The 11,184-nt window shown below is 41.9% G+C and overlaps 1 protein-coding gene across 2 annotated transcripts in view; it reads left to right on the top strand.

The window, feature by feature from the left end:
• Nucleotides 1-1,192: 1,192 nt before the first annotated feature.
• Nucleotides 1,193-11,184, top strand: part of mapre3a (microtubule-associated protein, RP/EB family, member 3a) — a 13,004-nt gene continuing 3,012 nt past the window's right edge. The window contains exons 1-4 of one of the 2 annotated variants that reach the window (XM_037695230.1): nucleotides 1,193-1,287; nucleotides 4,008-4,134; nucleotides 4,209-4,354; nucleotides 5,021-5,177. In XM_037695230.1, the coding sequence (XP_037551158.1) occupies nucleotides 4,014-4,134; nucleotides 4,209-4,354; nucleotides 5,021-5,177 (424 nt within the window). In that variant the 5' untranslated portion in view covers nucleotides 1,193-1,287; nucleotides 4,008-4,013. Of the gene's footprint in view, nucleotides 1,288-4,007; nucleotides 4,135-4,208; nucleotides 4,355-5,020; nucleotides 5,214-11,184 lie in introns of both variants that reach the window. The other variant, XM_037695229.1, reaches the window with a different exon arrangement.

Raw genomic sequence — 11,184 nt, 5'->3', positions numbered from 1 at the left:
ATATATATATATATATATATATATATATATATATATATATATATATACTTCTGTACTTACTACTACTTGAACATGTTTTGCTTTGATACAGTTTTATGAAATCTATAACATGTTTTTTAATAGAAGCCAACTGTTGTACAAAGTTTGTTGTTTCTTTATTCAAATATAAACATCAGAGAAGTTTTGAAATGTTCCTATGCTTAAAAATCAAAATAAATTGACGATTACATTGTACTAACTGGTGTACTTTGGTTTCTAACCACAGTATATCCACTACAAAACTGTAGACTACACCACTGTGTTAGACTGATTGGTGACTCTAAATTGTCTCTAGGTGAGAAAGTGAATATTTGTTTGTCTCATTTGTCTCTTTGTGTCCCTGTGATGGACTGGAGACCTGTCCAGGGGGTCCCTGTGATGGACTGGAGACCTGTCCAGGGGGTCACTGGACTGGAGACCAGTGTATGTGTCCCTGTGATGGATTGGAGACCTGTCCAGGGTGTCCCTGTGATGGACTGGAGACCAGTCCAAGTGTCCCCGTGATGGACTGGAAACCTGTCCAGGGCGTCCCTGTGATGGACTGGAGACCAGTCCAAGTGTCCCTGTGATGGACTGGAGACCTGTTCATGGTGTCCCTGTGATGGACTGGAGACCTGTTCATGGTGTCCCTGTGATGGACTGGAGACATGTCCAGGGTGTCCCTGTGACGGACTGGAGACCTGTCCAGGGTGTCCCCGTGATGGACTGGAAACCTGTCCAGGGTGTCCCCGTGATGGACTGGAGACCTGTCCAGGGTGTCCCTGTGATGGACTGGAGACCTGTCCAGGGTGTCCCTGTGATGGACTGGAGACCTGTCCAGGGTGTCCCTGTGACGGACAGGAGACCAGGGTGTACCTTGTCTCCTGCACAGTGATGGCTGGACACCAGTGACCCCAGCGACCCAAAAAGGAAGAAGCAAATAAAAGATAATGGATGGATGAAGATTTAAAAGTAATTCACAATCTTATTTTTTATCTATATCTGTATGACCATACTGATCCTTTAAAGTATATTTACAGATACTTTAGATAAAGTACCTCGAGGTACTTTAGTGCAGCCTGACCCTTTGAAAACCTCAGTCAACAACAGGCTTAAAGTCCGAACCGAGACATCATGCGTCTCCTGGAACAGGCCGGCGTGGAGCCGCGCGCATGCGCAGTCCAGCCCAGCTGCAGCCTCAGCCCGGTGGTTACGGAGCAGAACCGCACGGACAGAACACCGGTACCAGAGTGAGACCCGCGGAACACGGTGAGTACCCGGAGTGTTCCGTCTCAGTGAACCGTTTTTATTGTCCGTGTTGGCTGCGGGTCGAGAGGCAGGACCTTAGCTCTGGGAGGCCCGCGGAGCGGAGCCGCGCTGCGGGGTTTTACCGCAAACCGCTCCCGGCTAGCTAACAGAGCTAACGTTATTATTGTTGTGCGGCCCGACACGTCGGACCTCCGCCCAGTCTGGAGCTCAGCGGGTCCTGGTGCTGCAGAAGGCCCGGCTCGCTCTGCGTCCTCCTCTGATGGAGCAGGAGCTGGAGAAGAAAGAGCTGTGATGTTTAAATGGCTGCACGCGCCTGCTCCGTTCTGATTCATGCAGGACATTTGATTGACAGGCAGGCTACACCTGTTCTCTTACAGGTTCAACATGCATGTTACCATTAAATAAACAAATAAATAAATAGAAATGTGTTGAGGCCCTGCGTCCTCATGAGGACATCTTTTTTCTACAACTACTTCCTGCACCTTTCATCCACCCACCCTTTATTTCTACAGGTTGAGCCTCTGGTGGACCTGGTTTTAACAAAGAGTGATGACAACAGTGGACACTCATAAAAGATGTGTCCAAATTGAGAATAACAAGTGAAAACAAAATGGTATTTAAAAATGTTACAAAAAAAAAACAGTTAGGTTGTAAGGCAGAAAACTAAAAACAAGAACATGTCTGCGTTGGTTGTTCCAGGAACTTACCAGATGTTTGAAGCCACTGAGGTCAAGGCCCATGACAGAGTCTTGGTATTTAACTTATCAGTTCATACTAAGCCCATGCAGCTTGCACAACGAGAAAACACACACCAAACTAAAGCTTGGGTCTCTGGAGGTGAAGTGTGTTTTTAATGTTAATGTTTTTAATAAAGGTTAAAATAATAAAGTGTAGGTGAAAGAGGAAACTGGAAAAATATTATTAAAAAGAGAATGACTGATAGTTGGTCTGTGTGCTTGTTATCTCTCTGTTAGCAAAATATCCCATGAACCACTTCAGTAGTCACCTTAACCAAGATGGCCACCACAGTACCTTAGAGACAGGGTGAGAAGTTCAGTTATCAGGAGAGACTCGGAGTAGAACCGCTGCTCCTCCACATTGAAAGGAGCCAGTTGAGGTGGTTCATCTGGTAAGGATGTCCCCTGGGCGCCTCCCTAGGGAGGTGCTTCAGGCATGTCCAACTGGGAGGAGACCCCAGGGACGACCCAGGACACCCTGGAGAGACTACACGTCTCGGTTGACCTGGGAACACCTTGGAGTCCTCCCAGAAGAGCTGGAAGAGGCTGTGGAGAGAGATGTCTGGACCTCCCTGCTCAAGATGCTGCCCCGAGACCTGAGTCCAGAACAAGAGGAAGATGATGGATGGATGGATGGATGTTTTTATGCTAGTATTCTATTGTATTATGAAATTCTTTATCAAAAGGGCTCGTGAACGGTCGGCACAGATATTCAGACAAATAGGGAAAAATAAAAGACAGAGGCTGTTACTGCTAGGAGTAATAAGTGTCCTTTATTAACCTGCCACAGAAAACAGCCAAGCAAAAAACATGTACACTCTTAACACACAAATTGATATGAAATAACTTCTCACCGTGACACTGGCCGGGAAGTCGTTTTCGACCCAGGTAAAGAAGAATCACATCAAAATGGCGCATGGCACCAGCGCGTGCTGATCCATCACAGGACCTCCAAAGATTAAGTTGCCTGTCACACTTCCTTTATACCATTTCCCTGACCGGATCGCGTGAGAGCATTCAAAAATAAGTTTGATGGTTACCAGAACAACGGATGAGGAGCTGGTGATTTATTACAAAGAAGGAGCACGGTGACCTCAAGGCAGGCCAAGACCTTGAAGTTAGAAATACTCCTTAAACTTCCTAAAGAGGAAATACGCACTCCTCCATCCCTCTGCAAACCATCAAAGAATGTCCCAAATATTAACAAAGGCAACATAAATCATTCCCCCCTTTGTCTTTGTGACATGTTAAACAAAGTACAATCCCTAATATGTGAATAACACGTTGTATAAGTGTGTTTTTAAACTACATGTAAATGAGTATAAATTGACATAAAAGCATCAAAATAATAATTCCTATATCATCTATTATGACTGAGTTCACATTTTGCTTCTACAATGTGAAGTTAATACACGATGTGTCATTACTGATTGTCTATGGCAGCATCCGATGTTCTACAATATATTTAATTATTAGGAGTGATTGCTTTATGTAGGCTCAGTGTATTTCCCGTGTAGTTCTGAGCATTTCTTGTGACTGAAACATCTGGAACTTCAGGATTTACTTGGAAAAATCAGGGGGTTGTGTTTTCCTGAACCGCTGGGAGCCTGCCACTGAAGTCACTGAGGTGAAACATTTATTTGTTCCCTTTTGTCGAACAAAAAGAGCCCAGCATCAACACAAAGGTCACAGAAATGTCTTGAAACCATCAAACATCTCATGCAGTATTAACACGTCACACTGACCCTCCCCTTCACGTGCTTCAAGTTTCACCTCAAATTCCATAATATCGACAGAGTTATAGCGTTTTTGTGTTGACCAAGCAGGCGGGGAGTTCAAAGGGACCACACTTCAGTGTACTCATTGATTAAGTGATCGAGCCAATCAGTCTGATTTACATACAGCGGCCGGTTGAAGGCGCGCCCTGTTCCCATGAAATGTAAAGATCGGCTCAGCTTGATTGAATTCTGTTGTTTGTCTCAGGGAAGGATGGCAGTGAACGTCTACGCTACATCTGTGTCCATCGACAACCTCAGTCGACACGACATGCTGGCATGGGTCAACGACTCCTTGCATCTCACCTACACCAAGATCGAGCAGCTCTGCTCAGGTGAGCTCAGGTCGTCAGGGAGTTCTGTTGCAAAGGAAATCAGGAGCAAATGTTTGTGTCCTTGTGTTTTCCAGGAGCAGCGTACTGCCAGTTCATGGACATGCTGTTTCCGGGGTGTGTCCTTCTGAAGAAGGTCAAATTTCAAGCGAAGCTGGAGCATGAATCTATACACAACTTCAAAGTCCTTCAAGCAGCTTTTAAAAGGATGGGTGTCGACAAGGTGAGACGTACTCAACGTTTAATTAAATTACTTTAAACCAGAGATCATTTAGAGTCGTATCTCTCCTACACGTATTTTATAATTTTGTGAACGCTCATTCAGCGTTCGCACAGTTGTGTTCCTGTATTTTTATTTTGTCAAACGTATTTGCAGTCTAATTACTTCTGCATACTTTGTGCTATTTTAGCCAGTCTTCTGTAAATATTCAGATTATTTTAGAAGATGTGCGCCATTACTTCTGGTATTTTTAAACTTTATAGTTTTTTTTGTATTTTATTCTATTTCCAGATCTTTTTTTTGTAGGAATACATTAAAATCTCATCTCCTTCATAAAAACTGTTCTTTTAGAAATCTGCTTCAGCGTACTTGTCTGTTTACATTTTGTTATTTAATTTAATTTTAGCTTTTAGCTACCATACTGCTGCTTTTAGCTTTTAGGTGCAGTTCTGCTTATTTAAGCATTTAGATAGCCTTAAGCTACTATTAGCTTTAACCAGTTGTTGCTACCGGTACTTTTAGCTAAGCTTTTGCCACATTTCTATCATTTTGCTGCTTTAAACTTTTACCAGTAGCTAGTATTCTGCTGCTTTTATCTTTAACGCCTCTGTTTCGGCTTTCATTTCTCCAGTTCTGTGTTGTTTCACATTTCCTTTTCCTGCTCTCCAGATAATTCCTGTAGAGAAGCTTGTAAAAGGAAAATTCCAGGACAACTTTGAATTTGTCCAGTGGTTTAAGAAGTTCTTCGACGCCAACTACGACGGGAAGGAGTACGATCCAATGCTAGCAAGACAGGGGCAGGATGTGGCCCCGCCTCCCAATCCAGGTGATCACTTTATCCACAAACCAAAGAGACATCCAGGTAAACCAGACAACTTTTGCTTTTGCTGCACGGCCTTGCTGAGCTTTGGATGGCTCAAACGTGCTCCCTGCGAGCGGGTGGCGTGAGCGGCACGACCTAACAGAATGACCGCTGTCTTCTTAGATCCATCTGAGCTTCCACTGACCTGTGACACTGGAGGTCTGACTGTATCACTGCTAGGGTTGGGTGATTGGACAAATGAGCATCAGCAGTATTTTACTCTTCATTTTAGCTAAGTTACCAACGTCAATAAATTCGTCCTTTTGTTAAAAAAAAAACAAAAAAAAACACAATAGTCACTGAAATAAGTTGAAAATAGCAAATAAATGTTAAATAAAATTCAGAAATTGCTTTTTAATTTTGGTCCGCCAGAAAGTAAAAAGACAGAACTTGACTTTCAGAATGGTCCCATTAACTTAATTCCCTCAACCTTTATTTCTACAGGTTAATCCCATTGAGCCTCAGGGACTCATTTACAACAGAGACCTGGTTTAACAGAGTGATGACAACAATGGACCACAAAGACAATAATAGACAATCATAAAGGATGTGTACAAACTGAATAACAAGTGAAAATAAAATGGTATTAAAGAAGTAACAAACAAAAAAAACAGCTACATTATAAAGTGGTGTAGAAAACTAAAAACAGGAACATGGCTCCATTTCGTTTTCCCATGAACTTATCAGATGTTTGTAGTCACTCAGAGAGGTCAAAGGTCGAGAGCTTCAGATCTTTTTACAAGATGTTCCAGGAAACAGGAGCGGAGGAGGAGAAGGTCCTTTTGTCTAGTTCAGTCCTCACTGAGGGAACACTGCAGGTAATGATGTCCTGAGAGCGCACGCTGTAGCTGCACTCACACAGAGACATGTAGGAGGAGATGTATGAAGGCAGCAGACCAAGAAGTGATTTAAAGATGGAAATAATTGTTGCACAACTTTTGAGACGATCTCTGCGTTCATGTGATTTCTGTAACTTTCTGAGACGACGGGCATTTTAGTCCACTCCTAATGAACAAACTCTTCCAGCTGTCTCAGGTTTGAGGGGTTCTTTTTCCAGATGTTTCAGCTCCTTACACAGATGTTCAACAAACTTTAGATCAGGGCTCAGAAGACCACTTCACAATAAATAAAATGCCAAATTTGAACCAACTACGTATCATTTTAAAGCTTTTGAAATGGAGAATTTGAAGTAATATTTGTTCAGTATTGAAAACGTAACGTCCTGTGGTTCATGTTCAGTGTGTTGCACCCCACGATACCAAACAGCCGTTTAGTTTAACGTGTCCCTGTGCTCACGTTACTTTCAGTGTTTTCTAGGGGTACCATCATTTTTTGTCAAGGCTACTTTCTTTAGTTTTCTTTTTCAATTCTGTTGAACCAAAACTCAAAAGCAATGACAAATTTTCATTAGTTGATTTTTAGTAATTTTATGTTCATTACTTTTGTCAGTTTCTAGTTATTTCAGTGACCTTCATGGGTTTTTCATAAAAAAAAAAAAAAAAGGGTACAAGCAAAATTGTGCCTGTAATGTTACTTTGTAATAGGTTTGGCCTGAATGTACAGTTCAAATCAAAACCTTGTCAAAATGCACCTGAGGTGTGTACAACCCACCTCATTCATTTCCAGCAGCAAAGCCTTTAAGGTTCTGGCAGGTGTTGGTCCAGCTCAGTGTCAAACACCCGACAGAGCACTCGGAGAGGACTCGAATATCTTGCACCGAAAATGTTGAGGTTTACTTGCATTCCCCATTCAGTTCCAGTCCAGACAAACATTCACTGTTCGAATCCCTCAACGATGGAGGACGTCAGCATACAGCTCGTTTATACTATTGTCTTTTGTTGCAGTTTCCTCTTGCGCCCTGCAGAGCTCACATCCATGATTTCAGGCTCCACTAATGAAGCCTTAAACTCCAATTTCTGTAGTTGGTTCTCTTTCACTTATTCACCGCTGCATTAATGATTCCCTCGAAACAATAAATGGTTTGGTCCTCTCTGCCTTCTTGAGCCCACCCAGGTCCTCGGCACTCTGCAGCTTCTTAGGAAAACATGTAGTTTAAAAACTAGAGCCTGACCGATATGGACATTTTGTCTATCGCTGATACCGATACTGGGAGGGGAAGGCTAATGCCGATAACCGGTATAATGGCTGAAATTTTTATTGTTTGTCCACTCCCAAGAATAAAAAAAACCAGTGAATAGAGCGGGGCTTGTGCATTTAGCACAGCTGTTAGCAATCACGAAGCTAAGCTAACATTAGGTTTACAAGTGGTGCACTGGTCATAATGTGTGCACATTTTCTGTTCTCCATTCACCATAACGTTATCAGTTGTGTTACAAAAATATAAATTAAACAAAGAAACGCCCTTCCTGTTCAATGTTTCAACAGTCAGTCACGTAAAGGTTTCTTTATTGTCATTCCAGCACGTGTGGTACATGTGGTGGAATGAAATTGTGTACACAGGTTCCCAGTTGCATCCAACAAAAGTATAAATTGTAAAGAAAAACAATTATAAGATCTAAGATATGAACTAAGAAATACACTAAACTAAGAATACACTAAGCACTAATGGTACAAAAACAATACGCCGAACATGAGTCTGTGTGAACAGATGAGTACGCATGAACACAGCAACATGAAAGCAGATCAGCAGCATGAGATCAGCAGCACATATCAAAAATAAAGTGGCATCACAGTGAATTTTTTATTTCACAGTGATTATTCTAGTTAGAGATTCATGAGTCTAACAGCCTCAGGGTAGAAGCTGTTCCTCAGTCTAGTGGTTCTACACTTAATGCTCCTCAACCTCCTTCCTGAGGGGAGCGGGGCAAAAAGTGTGTGTGCTGGGTGAGTGGGGTCCTTCATGATGCAGGTGATCCTCTTCTTGCATCTGGAGGTGTAGATGTCTGTGATGGTGGGGAGACTGACTCCAACAGCTTCTGTGCAGCCTTCACCACTCTCTGCAAAGCTTTTCTTTCTGCAGCTGTGCAGCCTCCATGCCACACGTTGATGCTGGAGCACAGGATGCTCTCCACTGCACACCTGTAGAAGGAGGTGAGGACTGAGCTTCCAGACCAGCTCGCCTCAGCCGTCTGAGGAAGTAGAGTCTCTGATGAGCTTTCTTCATCAGGCTGGTGGTGTTGTTGCTCCAGCTGAGGTTGTTGTTCTGGTGCACACCCAAGTACTTGTAGCTGGAGACCACTTCCACCACAAATCCTCCTATGTTCAGGGGGATGTAGGTGTGTTTTTTTCCTTTTGAAGTCCACAATCATCTCCTTTGTCTTCTTCAGGAGGTGAGGACTGAGCTTCCCACACCAGCTCGTCTCAGCCGCCTGAGGAAGAGTCTCTTATGTGTTTTCTTGATCAGGCTGGTAGAAGTATGGTGAAGGTCTAATGAGTTTTAACTGCAGCAGAGTTTAGTTTTCTTTGTAGAGAAGTAAAGATTTCAGACAAACAATGCATTTCATGGAGGATGACAAAGATAACATTACTGACACTGATAGATTTTACCTCTATGTTAGATTTGTTGTTCTGGATAAAGTTTTTAGAAGGCAATGGCCTATGCTAAGTTACCTAAAAGTTAGCTTGCTAACTTGAGAGGCACGTAGCTAATGACAAGCAGGTTGGAGGATTGAAGAGAATTTATTGTTGTTGTTTTTTTACAGATCAGTTAATGTAAACTTACCATGATGTGTATTGCTCGCTGCTTCGTCTGTGCTGAAAGTGAAACTTAAGTGATTAGCCATGACTTGAAAGTTGTCTTCATGCGCCCTCTGCTGGATACATTGTACAATTACATCTGGTTCCAGCATTTTAGGGCGGGGAAATTAGAAGTGCTATATCGGCGCATAATGGACAATTATCACCGATATGATGGGTCCCCAAACGTTTATATCGGCCTAAATTATCGGCTTTACTGATGCATTGGTCGGGCTCTATTACAAACATTATCTGGAAGGCTCCAAGATTCAAAAATATTTAGTTGTTGTAATATTACATCATATTAAAAGTTAACCGCGTCCTTGCATTCAGCGTGACAAAGCTGTCTGAAGCTCCAAACATCAGCAGCTGGTTGTGCAGATCAGATAAAAAGTGTTAACTTATTTTTTATGTATATGAACGTTTCTATTCAGTGCCCTGAGACGACTTCTGTTGTGACTTGGAGCTTGATGTTTGTCAAAATTAACACTATGGTTTAAAATCAAAATAAGTTTAAATCAGTCACTTTTCTTGTCAACAAACATTTGTCATCTACAGTTGTACAGAAACGAGGATTGCTGACTCTGCTCATCATAAACCCCCACAAAATAAATAAATAAATAAATAAACCAACAACACAAAAAGCATGCTTTAAGACACTTGCGTATTGATACTGCCAATCGTTTGTTGAACAGGCTGATATAAATAAAATTGCATATCACCCAACCCTAACTAAAGTGCATCGTGGGACAATCAATCAATATCCTTAAAGCTTCTGCTGTCATTTTGTTGTTCAAACTGATCAGAAATTCAAACAAATGTACAGAAATGTTGAGTTCAGTTACTTCCCCCAGTGTCCGGCATTAAAAAGTAACTCCGATAACAAAGATGCAACTTAGCTCTCTGAAAGCTGGTTTGATGGACCAAAATGTTGAATTCACTAACTAGTCGGTCTGATGAGCCTGTTGCTTAGAAATCATCGTGTCGAGCCGAATTTAAATTCCAAAGTGTCAAAAACCAGCTTTATGACTGACACTATAGATGTGTGGGTGGAAATGGATTTAAAGGTTGCATTTATTCTCTGAACTGTGATCAATGCGTGTTGGCATGTTCTGTATGAGACATCTTTGCTGAAGCACATAGAGGTTTGGGTGTTTTTCTTCAAAAAATTCAAATAAATACCATTTTCTAAAACCAACCCTAATTCTGAAAATTTTGGAGCATTGTGTAAAATGTAAACACAAACAGAATGCAATAAATTATGAACCTAATAAATCCATATTTTATTCACAGTGGAATAAAGTAAACATATCAAATGTTTATACTAAAAAACTTTACCGTTTTAAGATAAAAAAATAATTTTATGGCATCACTACATGTGAAGAACAGTTGGAGCAGGTCCATGTTTCTCACTGAAACATGTCTTCTTCTTTTCATCTTGGGCCTGAGGAGACCAGCTGCACGAGTTTGTGGAGGGAATGTTGTTCCTTTCTTGTCTTGTCTGGATTCTATCTCCTACAGTTCTTGGTTTTCTTTGCTGGATTTCTATTTCATCACATGTCAAAAGTTTTCTATTGGTAAGAGGTCTGGACTGCAGGTAGGCTAGTCCAGCACCCGAGTCTTGTACTGCACAGCCATGCTGACGTGATGGATGCAACATGTAGTTAAGCTTTGTGAAATCTGAAAGGCCTTTGTTGAAAAAGATGCCTAGATGTATTGTTCTAAAACCTGTTCACTTTTCTTCATTAATGGTGCCTTCCCTGATGTGGAGAGAGAGAGAGTGAGTGAATGAATGGTTGTTTGTCTTATTTGTCTCTGTGTCCCTGTGATGGACTGGAGACCTGTCCACAGTGTCCCCTACCTCTCACACAGTGACTGCTGGATATGGGCACCAGTGACCCCCATGACCCAAAAAGGAAGAAATGGGTAAAAATATCATGGATGGATGGTTATTGGTTGGCTGGATGGATGGTTATTGGCTGGGTGTATTGATGGATGTTTTTTGGATGTATGGATGGTTTTTGATTGGATGGATGGATGGATGGATGGATGGATGGATGTTTTTTGGATATATGGATGATGGATGGTTATTGATTGGTTGGATGGATGGATGCATGTATGGATGGTTTTTGATTGGATGGATGGATGGATGCATGTATGGATGGTTTTTGGTCGGTTGGTTGGATGGATGGATGGATGGATGGATGCATGTATGGATGGTTTTTGATTGGATGGATGATGGATGGATGGAAGGATGCATGTATGGATGGTTTTT

This window comes from Nematolebias whitei, chromosome 21 (assembly GCF_014905685.2).
Source record: "Nematolebias whitei isolate Nwh7 chromosome 21, NemWhi1, whole genome shotgun sequence".
In the NCBI taxonomy this organism is placed as follows: Eukaryota; Metazoa; Chordata; class Actinopteri; order Cyprinodontiformes; family Rivulidae; genus Nematolebias; species Nematolebias whitei.
Note: the sequence above shows the minus strand (reverse complement) of the source record. Positions and strands in the feature narration are given on the sequence as shown.